Source organism: Anticarsia gemmatalis, chromosome 24 (assembly GCF_050436995.1).
Source record: "Anticarsia gemmatalis isolate Benzon Research Colony breed Stoneville strain chromosome 24, ilAntGemm2 primary, whole genome shotgun sequence".
Lineage (NCBI taxonomy): Eukaryota > Metazoa > Arthropoda > Insecta > Lepidoptera > Erebidae > Anticarsia > Anticarsia gemmatalis.
In genome coordinates, this window is record NC_134768.1 from 6,489,367 (window position 1) to 6,510,236 (window position 20,870).

Consider the following 20,870-nt stretch of genomic DNA (forward strand, 5'->3'; position numbering starts at 1 on the left):
TTTCTCTCGTCATACAAAAGAAAGGGACAGAACTACATACGTGCTATTCCTGAGTCAGGTTATCATCGAGAATGCGTCATGATTTCAAACTAAAACCTGCTCTATAGGATCTGTTATCAGCAAATTTGATACTTCCTATTGTCTAAGTCATAGATGCTCATATGTAGTCACATGATCTTATATACGGAATAAAGAATAAGTATGGCAAGTAAATAACAGTAGGTTAATAACTTTGTAGAAGTCATCGAATCCGTTGCCATGGCAACGGTTTATGCTTACTATCAATCTGTATTGGAATGAATAAATGCAAGAGATTCTCTGTCATGTTTAGAAAAGCTTGCATACAAATATTATTAAGTTAAAAATCTTGAATAAGTGTAAAGCTTATTTTTTTTAAAGTTATGTTAATATTTGACATATCGTGGTATTAAAAAACGTAATTAATTATAATCATTTTTAATTCCAATTAGATTTAATACGAGCAATAATAATTCATAAACCCTTTTGTGTAAACTAACGACAAAGCAGAGAAAACACATTTCTAAATGACTAAAATATCACATTTTTGTACCAAAATCACTTAAAGTATTCTACTTTTGTACGAATTTATAATACTATGATTACGCTTACACAGTGTCATTGCAGAGGTGTATTGCGAGTAAATAGCGGACATTCATTCAAGAACTCATCTCGGAAACACGGTGATGACGTCACAATACTGTTGATATGGGCATTATGGCCGTAAATGTAGTTTTATACTACTAATAGATCCTAATACTAGGAATGTTGGAGGTAGTTTACTCTTGAAGCAGATTATAATCTGAATGTAAAATTTATATTGCCTGTGTGCGGTGATATTCTTACGCTGTCGATTAGTTGTGGAGAAACTTTGAAAATAGCCCTTCAATCCTTTGCGCTTCAAGATTAGGTAAATAGACAGCAAGCCTAGTGTATTCTGAAGGCTCTAAATTTTCAAGTTAATCTCAAATGTGTCTGAATAAACAATAATATATGTTATTACAGAGAGTAATAGATTATACAATCTGTTGCAAACCTAGATTACGAATCTAGTGCTCTAGTTTGTATTTTATCGTATTAATTTTAGAAATATCGACAATCGGCTACCTATCGACAAATTTTATATGAAAATCTAATCAGCGCTTCTAGCGGGCGCCATCGGAACTGGTTTGCAGTACATTTTAACTGTCAAACTTTCGAAACTCAATAGAATTGACTGAAGAGAATGCTACACTACACGATAGCTCTAATTACACGATACTAAAAATTATAGCCCGCAAAACTAGGGTGTACTTACCCGACTTTCCCACACATAGAGGAATAAATACAAATAACATTTACTCACGTTATACATGTTTTTGTCAACACGAGCAAGTTAAACCGCGAACGGATGTGGGTCGAGTTAGCGAGTATTTTATAAGCAGACAAATGGATGTTTCTGTTTGCATTTTTTACGTTTTTTACATCGACAATTGCAGGATGTTATTGGATTCTTTGTTAAAACCTAGTTCCAGTCATTGTAGAACGTTTCACTAGCTTTAGTTTTAAATAAAACGTTTAGTTATTTTTAGTAGAAGACTGTTTGGCTTATTGTAGTTTGATTCAACTTGAAGTTAAGAACTTTGACTACGGTGCTAACGAATTATTTCACGCAGTATATACCTCTACATTCATATACATATAATAAATCGAAAATAGTTTTACACTTTATTCTTTACATGTTTAAACAAATAGTATAAATGTAATGTAATTTTATCAGACATCAGCGGTTTAGGCATAAAGACGAATGAAACGATTAGACAGGCAGAGTTATAAAGTTATAAATTTGCAAATTTATAATATAAGTAGGGATTGACGTAAAAATATTATGAAGCCATTAATTGATTAAAGCCATTAATTAGCCAAGTAACTGCTGTAATTATTATGCAAGCGACTTGTCACAAATCTGTCTTAATTTAATAAATCCATGCGTGATTACTACATAAATTTTGCAGTCAATTATTTACTTGATTAAGCATTTAACATCAGAAAAAACTGTTCATTGTTCTTTGCATAATAATTAATTACGTAATTTTTATTTTGTCATTTAATAGAAATTACTTAACAACGATCATTGATTAGTTTAAAAAAATATATTAATTATAATATATTTGCATTTTTACATTATATAACAAGCAATGAATATTTTATCGGTACCTAATTTGGCTTGGCATGGTAAAGTTACCTAATTGGGCAAGTGAGTTACTTTTCATAAGATTAGCGGTGACCCATCTAAAACCAACCATCACCTTTCATAGACGTGCAAGTAATAAAAAAATAAAAGCAATTAGTGACTCTCAGCAAATCAAAGATAACAATTTTAATTCAAAATGTGTCATCGAAAATTACTGTACCCATATCCGTGAAATTTTAATTGTGAGTCAATTCTAACGACACGTGTTACCAGTGCGTCTGAAAAACGTGCTTTGACATGTGCAAACGCTCATAAATTTAAGTCTATGAATTAAATACTTAATTATACATATTTTAATAATGATTTAACAAAATACTAGGTAATTAGTGATTAATATTAAGCTTTTGTTTACAAACAGTTGAATTGTCATTTTAAAGATTAAATACGAAATAATCATTTTAATGAATAATACTTTTATATGTAAAACTTTACGTTTGTATACATAAATTATATGTATATAAGATAAAAAATTATTTGTGATTGCTTCAAGAGTTATTCTAATTTACAAACCGTGATAAATCTATTTAACCCAACGAAGAGTTCCTTAGTACTAGATGCTGAAAAATCGTAACGTCTAACTAAATGGCGTGGTAGATCTGTCAAAATTCGACTGTAGATAAACAAATCTATCCCTGGTTTGTATATTAATATCTGTCGCTTATCGTCGTTTATTTAGATCTAATTCAAACTTTTTCTCTCTCTATTTTATATAGATGATTTCTTTCTTTGCCTTTTCATACAATGAACAATATACAAATAGTATAAATACGAGTAGTACTGAATTCAATACGTAGTGGCCACGTAACGTACGTTTGCCGTGACGTAGAGCGTTTCAGTGCCAAGTGCAGTAGTACATTGTTATTGATATTCTGTACGAGTGAATGTTTTGCGTTACGATCCAATGTGTTACTCTTCCTTAAAACGAATGTCCGAGTGATTTTATCAGATTTCGTGTTAGATGATTTTTTTTTGTGTTTGTGGAAAAGAGCCATTGAACTTTGGTTATAGAGATTTAGAGTATGGTAACATGCCCGGTATACAGCGAGAGGCTCGCCATGATTTTAAGACCAAAGTAAATTCAGTAAATCTTAAATGCGATGAAAAAAATATTGTACTTTTATCTAAAGTCAAAATGGGTGATAAGATGTTGTATGGGAGCAGAGCCGCAAATTTGGGCTAGTTTATATGTTAGCCTCGAAAAAGCATTATGTTAAAAAAAGCTTTACAACTCTCTGCTTAAACCTTTAGGTATAAAAGGCGTGATAGAATCTATATACGTATGTTAAAAATGGGCATACAAAAACGTTATAACTTATAATAATGAGTTGGTTTTGTATGCATTATTTGAGTTTAAGTGTAAATCACTTGCGTCTTATAAATATGCACATTACTTTGTTTACGTTATTTTATGATCCTTGTAGTAGGAAAAAGACGAAAAAATAATCATTGCGTAATAGCCATTTGCAAAGGTGTGATACTAGTATCTGTTATCTTTAGCTATTTACATAAAATTATAGTGTTAATCTATCAATTTCATATTATTGAATATTACTGAGCATTTATTACGTAACAATTAATTCCTTTAACAAACAATATTTAATGTAAACTAACTCTACTATAATGTGATTTAATTGCAAATCATACAATTTTATTTTTTCGTTTTGTAAAGTGTTACCTATTCTTAATTGACACATAATTGCAATTGTAACTAGAGGATTTGCTCATAAGGTTTACGCTGGCTTGCTATCATGTATCGTCTTGCTGAAGTTCTATACAATCAGTTCATTCCATTAGCCGTTCAAGCTTAACAGACTCAAACTTTATTTAAAATTAAATATAGGTACGCATATTTAATTTTAAATAAAGTTTGTAAATACAAAGCCTAACGCCTCCCTCATTACGGGAGAAGACCCTTGCCCAGCCGTGGGACAGTGATGGGTTATAATAATATTAATAAATTATGTAAAAGTAGATTTTCTGTTCTTTTCGCATATCTTCCATATTCATGCGGAAGAAACTTCATATAGTTAGAATTACATATAAATATAACCTAGCGACAAGCACCCACTACGCCAGCCAAAATACAGCGTAGGTTTATAACATTTATTGCTAGGAACAGCTCGTTTCCTTCAATTGACTTCAGTTTGCGTCTCCCGTGACGTAGTTTGCCTGATTATGGAAATACTTTTGCCGAGAATAGTTAGTGTCTATCATAGTTATGAACTATTATTAGATAAATTGTATACGTTCTAAGAAATCGTTATGACTGTACTGAATGTTTTTGAACTTGATTCATCTAATGGTTAGTGGTCCAACCAGTGTCAATGTTTGAAGTCTTTTAAAATGGTTTCATGATTGTTTATTTTATTTAATAAAAACTAGATTATCTTCCGGAGCCCCTTTGCTTAAATAACATTAAATGGCTACTTATTTTTAAAATGTACGCATTAACGTTGCATAACCCACTGATCGTTTACTGATCAGCAGGTCTTACCCCTTTTTCTGTTAAGTAATTCCTATTCTGAGCTACTCTTCTATAGAACTTACTTAACAATGAAAAAAGAATATTGACCTCAATTTTATTTTAATTTTTAAAAATTATAAAGAAAATTGACTCAATTGTTTTTTTTTTTTTTTTCATTTCGTGTCGTGTCAAAAGCCTGATAGATATTTTCTGGGTGTCATGATTTCATGTTAAGTTACATAAACCATAATTAAACATCATATTAATGTAATATACTTTACATATATACACATTTAAAATGTACAACAGGGAAGCTTGTTAGTATGATTCATGCATACAACCTACCATTATACTTGCAGTTAACAGGATAACTGGTAGTTAAAGTTACACGTATTAGTTACGGCTGTTATAAGTTATGGGCTGATTCGAGTAAATAATTATTAGATTCTGTTCATAATTGCAACCGGGATTTCCCGATTAGTTCCGAATAAAATTGATGTATGTTTAAACTGTGTACGATTCTATCGGTAGAGATAAAATGGTGTTTTCTTTTAAAATAACTGTATTACATCTTAGTTTAATATTCGGGAAGTCAAAGCTTTTCTTTAGATCAAAGCAGAGTAATATTCGGAAAAAAGAACTATATACTTCATTATAACTTTATTGTATAATGTAGGTATATCGAAATGTGCAACTTTTTGCAAGAACTTCGAGCAACTTGATTGCTCATTGCTCGTAATAAATAGAGAACACGTCAAATAATTTATTGTGTTTAGTTATTGACATTGAAAATTTCTGGAAAGAACACATCTTGAACAATATTCGTCATTGAGCTAATTAAACCTCGTTGAAATCATGAAAGACTTTGATCACGATGTTCTGTGGTGATACGAACCCATAATTACCACATGCAGTCCTTTCTAGAGTAAAGCAAAAAATATAAAGGACAATATGAAGTCGCTAGACAGTGAAACCCATTAATGTCCCACAACTGGGCAAAGCTCCTTTTACTAGATAATATTGGATGATCATTGATTAATCTATACTAATATTATAAAGCTGAAGAGTTTGTTTGTTTGATTGTTCGTTTGTTTGAACGCGCTAATCTCAGGAACTACTGGTCCGATTTGTAAAAATCTTTCACTGTTAGATAGCCCATTTAACGAGGAAGGCTATATAGGTTATATATCATCACGCTACGACCAATAGGAGCAGAGTACCAGTAAAGAATATTACAAACATGGGGAAAATTATGACCCTTTTTCTCTTATGTGACCTTTTATAGATAAGGCGATACGAAGGCTTACAAACAATAACTTAGTGACAGATATTTGCAAAGACAAAATTATTTTATCTTAAAGACCGTTATCGTATTAATTTGACGTTAAATAAGAACGAACATTTTGCATTGCAAAAAAATATTATTTGCATAATTGTTTAATCATTTTATGTACTACTATTAAATAGTACAAAAAACTGTTCATTACGTCATTAAATTTGAAATTTAATCATTATTTTGAATTTTTATGTATTTGAACAAAATGTTTTGGAGTAATTTTCTCACGGTACTGCTTATCGCTTTGACAAATCTCATTGTGACACGTTTTACAATATAAAGACACATGATATAAACGTTTTTGTCAATTTTCAAAATATTTTTTTGACTCGTGACAATCATGGTATTTCCCCGTCGCACTAAACAAGACTAGTTTTCTTAGAGGAGTTTGGAGCCTGATTCGAGCGTGGAAATTTCTGCGATCAAACAGTGGCGTTGCGTGCATTGGCGGGACCCCGTATAAAAAATTGATTGGGGGCCCTTATATTGTTTGGGGGTAAAGATTTTTCACAAAAGAAAATTATATTAAATAATAATAAAATATTTCTTTTTCCTTACACACTTTTGGGGGCCCCTGTGGCCCGGGGCCCCCGTATAATTGATACGGCAGATACGGCGGTAGCTACGCCCCTGCGATCAAATAGAATTTATCTCAACTTTTGCCATAAGCTTCAGCATTTATTGTCATGTAATATTATTTGCAAGTTACCTTTAGTTTTCGGTATATAACTATAAAAAATATCACGTCATTTTGCTTTGTATTGAAAAAATAATTATCATAAATTTGCTATCTTTAGTAATGAATCTTTTACTGCAGATAGTGTATTGAAAATCTTCGTTAGTCGAATAGTAAGAGTAAATCAAAGAAACCGTAAAACACAAGGAATGCATTCGCAGTAGAATTTTAATCGAGTAATGATTTAATCGATTAATCTTTGTAAGATTAATTCAGCTACTTGAGTTTTATAGCGATGTGATTAATTAGTTTCAATATAATGCGCACCTTCTTATATAATAGAGTCTAGTTTGATTTGAAAATATAATATTCGACCTGTTTTCTATGAGAGAGAGAGAGAGAGAGAGAGAGATGGAGAGATAGAGAGAGAGGGGCGGGAAGAAAATATAATTTTCTTACTCTGTTTCTCTCTCCGTTTAGAGAAAAACTAGTGTAATATGATATTTTTGAATCAAAATCGACTCTATCGATTAAATATCATAAACTTCAAATCCATAAAGTTTGGAGTAGAACAATACATACTATTAGAAAACCACATCTTTGGCCGTATATTTGTCTGTTCGCGGTTAACTCAAAAATTGCAGAACCAATTTTTACCAATTTTCATTTTTGCCAATAGTCGGTGACTCATGAACAAGGTTTACTTTCGCTTTAAATGGACTGTAATTTGATGATGTTATTACGATTCTATCATATTATTATAATTACATATCAGAATACTTTCCTTTCATAACAAACTTTAAACCGGAATTATGCCAAACAAAACCCTAGACGTCATTTCTCGTTGGTCGTGAGTTCGATTCCTAGAAGGGTCACGAATTAATTTGATTTGAACATGGCGATCACATGTTACGGATTTAATAGGTATATAAATAATTGCATAGGTATGGTCGGTGGTTATATTAAAATTATTCAAAATCAATAGGTAATTATGCGTAATTAATTTATATTATACATTGTACACATCCGGAAAATATAGACACGATTATATTTTAATTATAATACGTATAAAACACGTGTTTTTAGTATTTTTTCTGGTTTTCCCCTTTTACACGATCTTGATAAAATATTGTTCGACACGCACATCACTTGGTACTACGGTTATTCACATAAGATAATATTCATATAACATACAAAATGTCACGCCTGTTACACTCAAACATACAAGTGTTTCGCCGTAAACAATGTTAGCCCTATTAGTGGGAGGGGAGCCCATTACTTTTTGTCGGGCACATTACCAAAGTCCCGGTTATAATTGAGAAATATTCCAATATAAATAAGAAAATACCAAATACTATGTGTTTGGAATCAATCCCGAGACCCCATGCTTTAGAAGTCGAATACATTAGGTACTAAACACGCTAAAGAGACGGTAGATAACAATAATTTACCATTTTTGTATCATCATTCTTAATTTTGTAATGAATAATTCAGTAGCCAAAATTGCCTTCTGATTGCAAAATATATTATCTTCTATGAGTTCAAACCACCTCATGTAACCAGGATGAAACCTAATTACAATATCTAATCCAGGTTTGTCTAGGGTGTCTAAGACTGCGTTCGTATATATCTAACCTACTACCCTGCCAATTCATGCAAATCGGTTTATTAAACTAACCATAAAAGTAATAGAGTCAGCAGGTGACTCGTAAGTTATGTATAAAATTAAATAAATATTCATATTTTCTAATAAACCGAACAGGGTAAAAACACTTCATAAAATAAATCATGTCTACGAATGATTCATATAACCTATTAAAATTATCATCCCATGATTAGAATCTATAGGAAAATGCATACACAATTTTCCAAAACCAGAAAGTCGGGTATCAATTTACAATGAGCATACATAATATTTATAAACTATAGTCCGACGACTTAGTAGACAGGATTGGCATGCTGTATTTAAATTTATAATTCTGTGTATTTCCGATATAAAGTTACTGTATCAAACAAGGCGTCAGCTCTATAAGTCTGCGGGTCACTTATGTTCTTAATTTTGAACTTTGTATACATCTTCCAGAAGCAAACCTTGCATACAAGACTCTCTACTAAGTAGTTGAACTATAGTATAACCTGACCTAAAGATTCCAGACCCAAGGGCAGTCTCATTAGAACTATAAATAAATTGTCTACGATGACTATCAGTGATAGCATCTATCTACTGGATGCCTCGTCTAGAACTGTTTATGTCAAATTAATTAAGTTACTAGTTTTTATTTAAAGTAGAAACTAATAGTTTAGTTTATAACTTAGCCCGTATGAAAACCTTTCGATATAAAAGTTAAGTGATTCTTTCGTACTTAAGTTATCTTTTTGCTAAATCATAACTTACTAAAAAACTAAGTAACCTACCGTTTCTGTCCCTAACTAATTAAACCGGGCGAAGCCGAGGCGGGCCGCTAGTTTTATAATATTTTAATTTTTGTTGCTTTAGAGGATTGTGGAAAACAAAAGGCTTAATGTGTTGACATACCGATAAATTATAATTATTTATGAATTGTCCTAATAACTTCAATATATGGTATGTTAAGAATTTTACGTTTACAGTTTCTGTAACTAACGTAGGTTTTACTCATCCTGCTTACACATTTATTAATAGCGCAATAATAGTTAACTAGTACAATATTTCAAGTTTATAACTCGTCAATGGGCCTGCTCTTAGAAGGTTCAAGTAATAAATCAGTCTATAATTAGCTCGGGATCTCGATAACTTAAAGTAACGGGAATGTGTGACGAGTTCTACTGGTTTGTTCGCGTTACTGCGTTTTGTTGGGCCAGGTCAGTTCGTGAGCGGAGAGCGGCGATCGATCGGGAAAGCCGTGAACCGGACAATGTCACGGCCAGTTGCAGTGAGGAATAATTTAGTTTGTAGATATTTTGTATGAAGATTTGAGCAGGCGATGCTTGGTTTAGAGATTTTATAATGACTTAATTTTGTTAAATTATAAAGAAAGGAGAACTATAAAGTGTAACGTGATTTAAGAATGTGTATTCCCGCTTCAACAAAATTTAATGTATTAAAAATCAGTCTATTAACCTAGTCAATTTAGCCTAGTTAAATTCGTCTAATTCATTTGCATTTTAATATGTTATGGACATTATTAAATAAGAGTTTTGAAAGGTTTCTACAGAAATGTATGTAGATATGTTTGTTCAACCTGCTTGATACCTTAAACCAGTCATAATTGATATTAAAGGTGTAACAAACATCAAAAAAGTACACGATTCATTAATGTCCAAACATAAATCTACATCAACGAAAATGTCTCAATTCCGACTACAATCATGTTGATAAAAAACAAATAAACGTAATGTAAACGAAGATACAAATGGTTGACTTAATATTGTATAATTGTCGGAAACGCTCAAATACTTAGAAACATGAAATGAGTTGAAAAGCCATTGTTTCGAACAAGGTTTTGATGAGAATCTCGTGTTTCGTACATTGCAATTGTGTTTGAAAACAGCTGATCAGTAGTTTTGTACACACGTTAGTTTTCGGAGAATGTGTTGCCGTGGGAGCTGAAATTGATTAAGTTATCATAGTAACTAATTAGCAATTATCGTACCTTTTTTGGTTTATAATGAAAATAAACTATTTTTGTACTTTAATAGAAAATTAGATGTGCATTTGATCATGTATATTTTAGAAGTATATTTAGCTAATAAAACCCGGTCAAATGCTGAATTATAGTATTTGTTATTGTAGTGGCAACAGCAAAAAATATTGTCTAAAAAATTATTACTTATACATATACGTATTTTCTAATTTCTTTATCACGGTTCATGAGATGCAGTCTGGCAGAAAGTCTCAGCAGTAGCAGTCTTCAGACAGCGCAGTACCAGTAATGGGGTCCCGTTTTTACACTTTACGTACGGAACCATAACTAGCTACTAGGCATTGCAAGTTAGTTAGTTGTTAGCTAGTTCGAGCCAGTTATTATTTATTACTGTTGCTATGTCGAAAGTCGATTGTTTAATTAATTTACTAGATTAGTTAATCATTCCTAACATAAAAGCAGATCTTTATAGTTTACGTCAACCGTCTAAATGTCTCATAAAGTTGAAATAATAGTACAAACAATGAACAGTGTAATTAAATGTCAAACATAATAATACAATCAATATACATAAAACTCTTCCGTTACTGAGTGACTGATGGACAACACAGGCCGTAACTACTGAACGGTATGGTACTAAATTTGGTATGAATATTTCTTGAGAGGTGTATAGAAATACTAAGAGAGGATTTTTGTGGAAAATCTCCACCTTTTATGTGAAAAATCAGCAATGAATGAAAATTCGGTAAAAATGGTCATGACTGAAAAACTTTTATATAAAAAAACAGAAATGAAAATGTTGTCAAAACGGGAAACCAAAATCCACGCAAACAAATTCGTAGGCGGCCTGTTATTATAATAAAATATGGCTACTTTACTAAAGATCTTCTTCGAATCCAAATCGCTTCTCGCGCTTATTAATACCTAAGCTTTATAGCTTCCCTAACAGGTGTAAGAATAGCACTTCATTTATTAACTTAAGTATAGCCGGAGGCTAAGCTTCTAATAAATAAGCCTTGCACGGGACTAAATGATAAATCTGAATAATATATTTGATATAAAGATATATCATTCCTGCTTATAACGGCTGTAAATTGAGCGCATTGTACATGAAAATAACTGTTAGAAATAATGGTCTTGTTTATTATTTTAGAAAAGTACTTATGTTATTGTTTTAGTGCAAAAAATGTGTTTATACACTGGATGCCACCCGTGGCTTTGTCTGTGTTAAAGAATTCTCGGGGTAAGAGTATCCTATGTGTAATTTGTGTTATAAACTACCTGTGCTCTAAATTGATCAGAATTCGATCAGTAGCAGTTTAATATCACGATCACTCCTAGATATTATAAAAATCTCCTAGCTGCGTCTGTCGAGCATTCTGTTCGCGATGTATTCTAAATCTACACAATAGTTTGTTATGTGATTATCACTAATATATGGAGCGATTCTCTATAAGGTTTAAGTGTACAATTTGTCAACGGTTACCTGGAGTAAACCGGGTGAAATCGGAGCGGACAAACAGAAACATTATATCGAGTTCCGGTCATACTAAGCCTCTCTATTCGAAATATATCTCAAATCCTACTATTTATTCACTCTAAACAAGCCATAATTCATACAAAACTATCTTTCAGCTTAGTTAAACCACGTACAGCCATAACACGATGAGTTTTGAGATAAGCAATGACTCAAGGAAATCATAGTTTTCAATCATTCATGTTTTTGTTGAGAAAACAAACAGAATAGTTATAGCGGTGATCATTTGTTTTGTAGATCATTTTAGATATAGGGGTTTAGAGAGATTTTCTTGAAGGATGAAATTTGGATTGGTTTGTTTATATTTGGTAATAAATAGGAATGATGTAGGTGTATATAAAGTACATTATTCCTTAAGATGTAAGTGAAATATATTGGTTAGATTTGTTGAGATACTTTCTGTAATGATACACAGGGAATGTTGCCTGATTGCTAAATTAAATATAAGATAGTCACTACGGATTACAAAATAACATTAATACGGTTTGTAAAATGTAAAAAATGAGAAATGTTTTTGATTTGCAGTAATTCAGTACGGTTCCCGAATTTATAAAAAAATAAAAAAAAAACTTTAATTACTACCTTAAAAACTTTACTTACCAATTGCAATAAGCTTACACGCACGTTTTAATTGACTATACTCAACACATATATATAATTATACAAATCCCACAAAGTTTCAGAATCGACCCTACGAAACCTCGTAAATAAAATAAAATGCATGAAAACATCCTCATTGGCAACACGTGATAGTATCACAAATCACGTTCTAACTATTAAACTTATAACTACATCATCTTCTGTCATTAACATCTCATATTTCTGAAAGGAGCCAATACAATGCATGACAAACTTCATTCACGATGCATCACGAAGCGGGAAATGAGCATTGAGAGTAACAAAGTGATTGTAAATAAGACAATAAATACATAATAGTACGTACTAAGGAACTTTACTGATTTACAATTGTATTGTAGAAGAAAATTTTCCAAATATGTTTGTTTCTCTTCTGTTTTGTTAGTTAATTGCTTGGGTAGATATTTAAGAAATACATTTTTGGGCTGCTTCTCATAACAACAACTATCTGTCAGTGAAAGGCCCATCGAAATGGGCCCAGTAGTTAAGGAGCAAAGAAGCAACAAACGGATTTTTTTTAAATCTTAATCTTGGCTAAAAGAGACACATTTTCGTAACTATGAAATGCATAGTCACAAAAATGTGTCTTTAATTTATTGAGAGCATGCATTGCCCAACCCGCACTTGGCCAGCGTGGTGTTCTCAAGGCCTAACCCCTCCCCCTCGTTTGGGAGGAGACCCTTCTCCTGCAGTGGGACAGTAATGGGGTAAAAAAATATATATTTAATTATCTATGTTTGACGCACAATTAACAGATAGTTTAAAGTGGTTCATACAGCTATGGCTAGGTTATTGCCATCTTCTATCACGAGTTATTCTCTAAGTGATATAGGTTACGATGTCAATGACCTCGTGCGTGAGTACGACAATTTTTCATTGAATTAGGTAAACGACTACTTCCTCTATTCTCTTACGTAGTTAAATTGACCCATTGGTTATACTGCCGAATGTTAGAATCTAAACATGATTTAAAGGCTTTTTATTTACTAGGTTTTACCGGCGACTTCGTCCGCCACCTAAATTTTCCCATGGGAATGCGTAATTTTCCCCGGGTAAAAAGCAGCCTATATACTCGGGTATCAAAATATCTCCATACAAAATTTCATGCAAATTGGTTCAGTACTTTAGGCGTCATTGACTAACAGATAGAGTTTCGCATTTAGGTATAATATAAAAGTATGGATTAAACAAATCTTTACAAACTTAAAATTTATTTGCGTTTAGAAAATTATGGTAACTCTTGCTTAATAATATATATTATGTATGTCTCCGTGCAAAATACATTACCCTCATTATAACTTTGTTGGCTAAGCGAAACGTGCCCATTTCACGTTTTGCTTCGATACATAGAAATTGGAACTTTGGACTAAAACTACGACTACTGAATGAAATGCGATATTTATTTTTACCTAAGTATTGAAGTTAACGATGATCATTTTATGCAGGTCACTCTACGAAAGAAAATAGCAGCTATAACATTTTATTTTTCGATATGTCAGTGTTAATAGAAATAAGTAATTTTAGTTAGATAATTTCCGTATTATGACAGTACTGTCTTAACCCGGAAATTGAACCCACGACTGTCTCTTAGTCATCTAAATCTCAGCAGACTGACACAGTTATCTTAAAAGCACTGATAAGAAAGTAGGTGAGTAATCGAAACAGATGTTAAAACTTTATCTCAATGAGATCTTGATAAAATGAGATAAAAATAATTTGAATGTGTCATTCATTCATTATTAATGAATCTAAAAATAGTGAAAATGTGTTTTGTTTCTGAATGTTTAGGTAAACGACGGCAATGGTGCAGTGGTTTTTACTCCGCGCATGACTTCATGAGAGTCGTGAATTCGATTCCCACACTTAACGAATTCTCACATTACTCGGTTGTTTATGTATATATTATAAACCACGGAAAAATGTAAGACTGATATCTGTGACACAATTTTTCTAATTTTCGTTCATATAAAATAAATGTACATGCATTGACTGCATAACTCAAAATTTTTACATTGTTTGTTTTATACTCTGATAAAATCTGTCTCAATTATATAGCAATGAGAAAACTTATATTGGGCGATGATCACTAAAACTACAATTAAATTTGTATCAAACATCTTCATACATCTATATAAAAGTTAATCTATATTAAAGTATAAAAGTTACATCGTACAGCTCTCATACTATTCATATTTAACTATAGTTATATATCTATAACTACATATTTCACTATCATTACCGTCATGGTTTTTCACACCTCTATAAACTCAACCTTCCAATATGTAGCATATAATTACGACTATAATCTTACCGTGTATCAGCAGAGCGCTAATGACTGTACGACAACGGACTGAGGTCATTGTGTGTTTGTATGTTTGTTAAAGTTTGGGTTATGTAAGGGTATGTTGAACATAGTGTAGAACTTGCTTAGGTAGGTAAGATCTAAAATCTATTGACATTAGACTTATACAACGTGCCGCTCCAATGGCTTATTTCCTTCAACCTATGGTTAGGGTTAGGGCTTAATAAATATATAACAAACAAAAAAATAACAAGATAAATAAACTTTGTGAAGACGACTCCAGCGCTAATAAACTTTACCACTTTGATTTTTAAAATCACACAAATCGTCGAGACTGACAACCAAAATCAAAACATCTGTTTGCGAAAGTCGAACCCAAGACCTCCCATGCTACAGTATTAGCATGGCAACCATTGTAACCACCGTTACACAGAGACACTTGAACAATAACTAATCAAATCAAACCATTAGCCAGCCTACTTTTTCAACCGTCTAAACAGTACTTTCTTCTTTCCAGAACCATGAATTCCGGGTGGTTAGCATGGGAGTGCATAGTGTTCGGCATATTTGTATGCGCGTCATCATGTGCTCCCTTGTGGAGGCGGAGACGAGACGTCAATGCAGCTGGAGGCAGTGCCAAGCAAGCCTACATCTTTGCTGGGGGCGGCGTGTCTACTCTAGCTATGATACTCTCTGTGGCTAGAGGGACTCTGGGAGTGAGGTCGTTTTTAGGTAAGTGCATTGTAACTTACAGCATATTTTGTTTGGCAATGTGTTTTGTAAGTATGTTGGTGATTCCTCTACCAATTTGGAAGCAATTATTTACAATTTAGGCGTTTGTTTCCGTAAGTTGGTTTGATAGCGACAATGAAACATCGTAGTGGGTGTGTGATTCTCAGACGAATTAAAATAATCATAATTTTTAAATTTGTCTAAAATGTTGCTACAGGATAGTCAACATTAACAGTTTGTCACTATCGTTAGTTGTCCTAGCGTGTCCGAAACGTTGAAAAAACTATGGCAACAGTATTTGCCGTGAAATAATAAATCTCATTATTAGGTATACTGTATTTGCGTTTATTTTAACTAAGTCTAGAAAACGGTGCCACTCGGGAAATCAAGTCTTTCTGATGTTTATAACCCATGAAGCAAATGCCATTATAATTATGCATCATGATTAATCCTTATAAACAACATTTTTACCCAAGGTTAAGATTATCCCAAGATCTTACGATAGAAATATTTTCATAACAAAATTTTCTTACTTGATTGTGTTAAATCGACGTAATGTCTCTTTATTTTGTATTTCTTTTGTCATAATATTATTGCATCTTTGTTTAATTATATGGAAACTTTTATTTACAATTTCATCACTGTAGTAGTAAATTGTTTGAAGAATATGAATATATTTTTTATAGTTGTAAAGTATAGTAGTAAATATTCTGGTGGCGTTACAATTTTATTTGTTTAAATGTGACTATCTCCAAACTAATCAACCGTTTGAAAATGTTTTAATCAATAAGGAAAATCCTTTAACGAAGCTGATATACTATACATGTGTCTTTTTAAAAATCTCACAAATTCTTACTCTCTTTATGTAAAATTTTGTTCTCTGTTCTGTTATCTTAATAAAATTAGCTTGTATATTTGCTATTAGTTAGTAAGCAGAATTATTGTATAACTAGTCCTGGTAATCAATTGCATTGATACCACGATACAGACAACTCGTGCGGCTATCATTGTTCTCAAAAACATTGTAAACTTGGACAGTAATAAAAAATATTTTTTTAAAAAGCAGTATAAAAATAGGCCCAGACAAAACAACCAAAATAACTTTCCTTCACCTTTGTCCTAGGCTTGAAACATCTTAATAATAAATGCACCACAATACAATACGATCGATACTCTTACAAGTTTTCACGGCCATCATCTATTATGTAAACTCTCACGTAACTGACTAATGCTCTGTTAATTGCTATAAAGCATGAAAATTACGCATTTCTTTCTTATATAGGGTTATACCCACGATTAAGATTGATTAGTGGAACTGAGAATTATTGTTTAATTGTGATTTTTTACATCCTAGTAATATTATTAACGAGTTCGATGCTACTCTGCCAGTATTCGTTTTTTGTTCTTCATATTAGCTTAAGTAAGACTATATAAGTATAAAATATGTAGCTACAGATGGATAGACTTTCCCACTTGAAGTTAATAATGTTTACAAGTTTATGGTATATACAATTTGTTTGGACGCGCTAATCTCAGGAAATACTGGTCCCATTTGAAAAATTATTTCAGTGTTAGATTAATCATTTATCGAGGAAGGCTATATATCATCACGCTACGACCAATAGGAGCAGAGTACCATTAAAAATGTTACAAAAACGGGGAAAATTATGACCCATTCTCTCTTCTGTGACGCAACCGAAGTTGCGCGGGTCAGCTAGTAAATAATATACGGACTAGCTTCCGCCTGCGACTTCGTCCGTGTGAAAATATTTCCCGAAGTAAAAAGTATCTTTGGTGTGAATCTAGGTTAATTTGAGTTCAATCAGCCGAAAATCTAAGACATGTACAAACTTTCATCCCCTATTTAGTCTTCTTAGGGGTAAAATTGATCAAATTACTCTAAGCAGATGCCTACGTCATAACATCTACTTGCCAAATTTCAGCCTCATCCATGCAGTGGTTTGGGCTGTGCCTTGATAGATCGCTATGTCAGTCAGTTAGTCACTTTTGAGATTTGTTAACACTGATTTGTTGACTTTGTAACATGCAAAAATAATAGATTTAACAGTAATGTATCGGTACCAACTACCGTAAACATAAAAAAACGAAATTAATTAAACATGCATTGTGACGAATCACGCAATATCGTGACAAACGACAATCAATAAAATTAATTATTACAAAAGCGAATTGCAATGATGCACCTGTCGAAATCATTTATTATAATATATTTATACGGGAATTTACAAGATGACTAGTTTTTTGGTCCCAGTAGTAGTACATAAAGACTGACTGATTGTTATTTATTGCATGGGTTTCATGTCCGGCAAGATAATACATATTCTTTTCAACTTTCGTAATATTTAATTGAGAAAATATTCTTACGATGGCACCTTTGATTTGTGAGTCTTGCATCACACATTGAATTGATTGATATTTATTCGAGTTCGCGTAAAACTATTTCGCAATTATCGCATCGCAAGGGGTTTAAAGTTATTAATTCCTAATAACCAAGAGTTTGAATGCTTAACCAGTGTGTACTTATACAATAACTGTAGAAAATCAACAGTCAACATTTTAAAATCTTTATTACTTACTTCTTTTTTAATTTAATTATTTACTCACAATCTTTTTGGCTGCCTCCGTGGTTTATATACTATAATTTCGCCAGGGAGCTTCCCACACGGAACAATTTTAGTGCGGTCCACATATATTCGTTTCGGGTCTGATTGAACTGAGTCTCCGTTGTTTATATGTATGTCTGAAAGTCTCCGCGACACAAGAGCAATACTTAGTGCGGGAGTTGTCTTTAAGAAAAACGAATACAAATTTCAATGACGTCATAACACAAATGACGAAGTTGAAACATCACCTGAGGTGTAACGCGAGCGATTTTCTCGAGATACGGTATTATTATAAAATAAACGTTCCTATAGTTGTGGCTTCTCAAGACAAAACAACGATTTGTAGAACTTAATTCATAACGTATGTAGGTAACAACGTAAAGTATATAATTAAAATTGTGATTATACATTTATTATGACTATTTATTTGTAATGAAGATTTTAAGAGATGTTTTATTGTAAAAAGAGTGGGAATGTGCAAACAATCGCGCCATTGCAAATGTGCGAGTTACGTCATGTTATTTTATTGGACTCTCTCGCTCGCACTTACACATTGTCATTTGTCACATTCATTTTTTAAATGTTTTTATGATTCTTCGGATTATGACGTAGTTTGCACGTTTATAATGGTCCGAGTAGAGACCTGTCCGTATTTTATTAATAACGGATGAATCTATAGAAATTTCGTTTAATGGAATGAAGGGAATATTACACTGTCTTCCCTGTATCAAAGAGACATATTCTCAGTTGCACGTTACTACATTAAGTACCTAGTATTACTTTCATACTATTTGTATAATGCAGTAAAGTTTTTAATTATAAATTTCTAATCTTACTGGCAATCAATAAATTGAATAAAAAACCATTTAATACAAATAATTATAATAGCAACGTGACATTATTATTTTTATAAAAAGTTATTTTAAATAGTGTTCTTAACTGGCAGTTCAGAATTATTATGCTTAGAAAGGTTCATGGACGCTTTATTCAAAATAAATAAATAACTGAGGCCTTACTATACTCAACGAGGCCTTACTATCACAATTTATACGTTATTTATGAATACTATGGTACAATAATATAAAGTATGCTTCCGATATAGTCAGAATAGAATAAGAAAACGTCATACACAAAAATCATTTGACGAAAATTATTTTTGCGAACTACAGTAAGCTCTCCTAATGCGAAATTCAAAATAACTTCATTTCAAACGATCATCAATAGGAAAAACATGAACAAAACTACGATTTTCGATATAAAATGAATAGTTGTACATCACATAAACGTTATTATTAAAATAATGTCACATGTTATTATGTCGGACACTCGCCTGTGAAATACGGAACGGTTATAACTCTACGTGTAATTTATAACAAAAAATAATAATAACTTATTTTCGTTATAATTTGTTGTTATGTACAGGATATACGAGTATGAAGTTATTATGTTGTTGACGAAACATGAGAGTAAAAGAAAAAAACTACTTAGGTCAATGGTTTGACTTCAGAAATAAACTTTTCATCATTTTTGCTCGGGAAATCTGTTTACTTATGATAACCATTATTTAATTTGATGAGATATTCTTTTAAGTTTGTAATGATCGTAGCAAGTGGCGTTCTGGGATTTCTTCTTATCTCTATGGGAATATGGTCTGATTTTATGTTTGTGTGAGATGTTGTTTAATTTTTTATAAATAATAAATAAATATCGATCGATCCAGCGATTTTCTAAAGTTCCCATTGGCAATAGGGAGTTTATTTTAACTGAAACGATCAATTTTTTGTTAGGATACTGTAAGAAGTACTGTACTCTGCTATTTTTCAGATAAGTATCTAGTTTAATAGTTAACTTAGTGCTAATGATAGTTATCACTCCAAACACATGCTACTTTTCATTTCAAATACATTCACACTATCATCAAGGCTGTTATACTCGAAAATATAAGCAGAGATTTACAAAAACCCGCATTAAACTGTGACGATATTTACTGCTAACTTTTCCCATACAGACATTAAAAGTGTATTCAAAATAGTCTCATTAAATATTATTTTATAGAGAGCAAGTTCATAACCGAATCACATTATTATTGTCACGCCGTTGGAAAGGTAAATAGGCATTCTGTAATACAAAGTAATCACAATTGCCTGTTCTATCGGCACGTGATAGTTCGCATATTGTTCGGTTAACGGGATATCATCATGTTCGAATAGTTTACGCATTAAAAAAAACAACAACAATGACTTTACAATAATCAACTAACAATCTATACTAATATTATAAAGCTGAAGAGTTTGTTTGAACGCGCTAATCTCGGGAACTACTGGCCGATTTGAAAAATCTTTCAGTGTTAGATAGCCCATTTATCGAGGAAGGATTTAGGCTATATATCATCAAGATATGACCAATAGGAGCAGAGTAACAGTAAAGTGTTACTAAAACGGGAAAGATTCTGACCCATTCTCTCTTATGTGACGCAAGCGAAGTTGCGCGGGTCAGCTAGTACGTAATAAAAATGGAACACACAGTCTAGATAAAAGCTTCTACTAAATCTATTACCTAGTTTCATACTGTACAAAGATTAAAACAAAAAGGTAAAATTTAGTTGTTAAGTTTTAGTTTAAACAATATTTGGTGTTAAATTAAACAATTTTGAATTATCTAAAAGGCTTATAGCTAACTTTTGGAAATA

The 20,870-nt window shown here is 32.0% G+C and overlaps 1 protein-coding gene across 1 annotated transcript in view; it reads left to right on the plus strand.

The window, feature by feature from the left end:
- LOC142983634 (sodium-coupled monocarboxylate transporter 1) overlaps positions 1 to 20,870 on the plus strand; it is a 39,816-nt gene that overhangs the window by 3,492 nt on the left and 15,454 nt on the right. The window contains exon 2 of the mRNA XM_076130615.1: positions 15,343 to 15,557. Coding sequence (XP_075986730.1) covers positions 15,347 to 15,557 — 211 coding nt within the window. The 5' untranslated portion in view covers positions 15,343 to 15,346. The remainder of the gene's footprint in view (positions 1 to 15,342; positions 15,558 to 20,870) is intronic.